This window comes from Palaemon carinicauda, chromosome 5 (genome assembly GCF_036898095.1).
Source record: "Palaemon carinicauda isolate YSFRI2023 chromosome 5, ASM3689809v2, whole genome shotgun sequence".
Lineage (NCBI taxonomy): Eukaryota > Metazoa > Arthropoda > Malacostraca > Decapoda > Palaemonidae > Palaemon > Palaemon carinicauda.
In genome coordinates, this window is record NC_090729.1 from 181791526 (window position 1) to 181794025 (window position 2500).

The following is a 2500-nucleotide window of genomic DNA, read 5'->3' on the forward strand; positions in this document are numbered from 1 at the left end:
AATCCTATTTGTCACAATATAATCATACTGTGAAACATTAAACCTGTCTTGAACAAAACTTACATTTGACTTCTACCTCAATGCGTTTGCTGACGGAAGGCGGGATGCCATTCGTGGCGATGCAAAGGTACGCTGCCATGTCCGTCCGGGTCAAGTCTTTCAGGTGAAGTAGGGGACCTGCGACTTCCATTTCTGAAAGGATAAGGAAATTAAGATAAGAAAATAGATATGAGATAAAAAATATAAGGGTGCTTGATTAATTGATGAGGATTATTGTTGTTTAGAGTATGTGTAAAATTGTTTTTGTATGAATGGTTGCACACGCTAATATATATATATATATATATATATATAGATAGATAGATAGATAGATATATATATACATATATATATATATATATATATGGATAAATATCAACTCAATATCGTGTTCAAGTAGAAATAAATTTCTACCTCACACCTGGGATTGAACCCTAGCCCCTTCTTTGATGGCTCCTGGTGGAATGATTGGAATCAACCTGGCCTTTCATTAAAAGGGGCTAGGGTTCAATGCCAAGTATGATGTAGAAATTTATATATATATATATATATATATATATGAAATATAAAAATACAATAAACGTATACTGTATAACACATTTATATATATATATATATATATATATATGAAATATAAAGATACTATATACATATACTGTATAATACATTTATATATATATTCAAAGATGAAAAAAATATAAAAGAAAGTCGAATGGAAGGACCAGTGATTCTGAAAATCACAAAACGAAAATAAAAGTCCCATCCTTGAGGCGTTTATTGCGACAGAAAGGAAAATCCAGTCTATCAAACGCAGAGTTTCATGGAAATCTCTTGTATAATCACAGGGTTGCCGGGTTGGCCTTTTTTGGCCCCAAAACCCTCCAAATTTGGGCTTTTCGTGCTAGTTATCTATATTTGGCCTTTTTAAAAAATGGTTAGTCTTTAATGTTATATTTCGGCCTTATTCTACTATTAGGTTGGCCTTTTAAAACTTGGCATCCCTGAATTTAGACGGTGTTGGAGGGGGAAGGGAAAGAGAAAGAGAAATAGCTTATTGAAAAGTTTCTGTCTCTCCCGTTGTTGATAGTCTTTTTACAGATTCATTTAGTCCTGGGGTAAAACCTCGGCCAAATTAGAGGATTTAATACCACCGAGATTTATATATTTCATTTTGTCGCAAACTGATTTTGGTTGTCGAAAATTGTTTTACCAACAGTAAAATCATTTTTACTCCCACGTTTCATCTCGAATGAGATACAGTTTTCTTCCATTTATTCTGGCAAAATTAGTTTCAAGGAAAATTTATCTTGATTATCATGGAAAAAAATTTTGCTAAATCTGTGCAGTCGATGTTCAAATTCAATTTTGGAAATGGAGGTATTCTGGAGCTCCACTGTCTGGTTCCCACCATGCCATCATGGGTGATGAAGGTACCTTGACGGTGATCATATGTATTCTGTTAGGTATATACTGCAGGGTATTGTGGGTCATGTAGACTTTCAAACCTTTACCAAAAAATTCCACATTTAAGCCAAATACTACATTTACTCTGTGTGAAGCATAAATCCCTGGAATAATATTTTTTATTTTTTTGTCATTACTTATTCATCCCCACCACATTTTCATCTATCGAAATCCAGACTTGGATGATTCTATCTTCGAGTGTCTTCTTACCATTATGGCGAAAATACAGGATGAAAGAAAGGCCTCTTTTGTGCTTGTTGGTGATTTCAATGCTCACCATAGGCTGTGGTTAAATTCTATTTCACTTACTGATCGCCATGGCTTAAGAGCGATGTGGTAACGTCCCTGACTGGTGATCGCCAGACTGGGGTTCGAGGCCCGCTCAAACTCGTTAGTTCCTTTGGTCACTACGACCTCACCATCCTTGTGTTTGGGGGAGCCTACAGGTCTATCTGCTGAGTCATCTGCAGCCATTGCCCTGCCCTCATTGGTCCTAGCTTGGGTGGAGAGGGGTCTTTGGCGCTGATCATATGTATATATGGTCAGTCTCTAGGGCATTGTCGTGCACGATAGGACTATGTCACTGTCCCTTACCTCTGCCATTCATAATCAACCTTTAAAACCTTTAAACCTTACAACTCTGAATCATGCTGTGAGCAAATCATAAGTGAAGCTACTCACAGGTCTGGCAACTTCTTGGACCTATAGTCCATTTCTTTTAGCGATGCATATTTGCATGGACTCGCAGCGGTGCCCTTTTAGCTCGGAAAAGTTTCGTGATCGCTGATTGGTTGGAATTATCTCGTCCAACCAATCAGCGATCCGGAAACTTTTCCAAGCTAAAAGGGCACCGCTGCGAGTCGGTGCAAATATGCATCGCTAAAAGAAATTGACCTAGTAGCTCGGAAAAGTTCGTAATCGCTGATTGGTTGGAATGATCTCGTCCAACCAATCAGCGATCAAGAAACTTTTCCGACCTAAAAGGGCACCACCGCGA

General features: G+C 37.7%; 1 protein-coding gene across 1 annotated transcript in view; it reads right to left on the reverse strand.

Moving 5' to 3' along the window:
• Positions 1-2500, reverse strand: part of LOC137640702 (lachesin-like) — a 309319-nt gene that overhangs the window by 10049 nt on the left and 296770 nt on the right. Inside the window, exon 5 of the mRNA XM_068373195.1 lies at positions 64-192. Coding sequence (XP_068229296.1) covers positions 64-192 — 129 coding nt within the window. The remainder of the gene's footprint in view (positions 1-63; positions 193-2500) is intronic.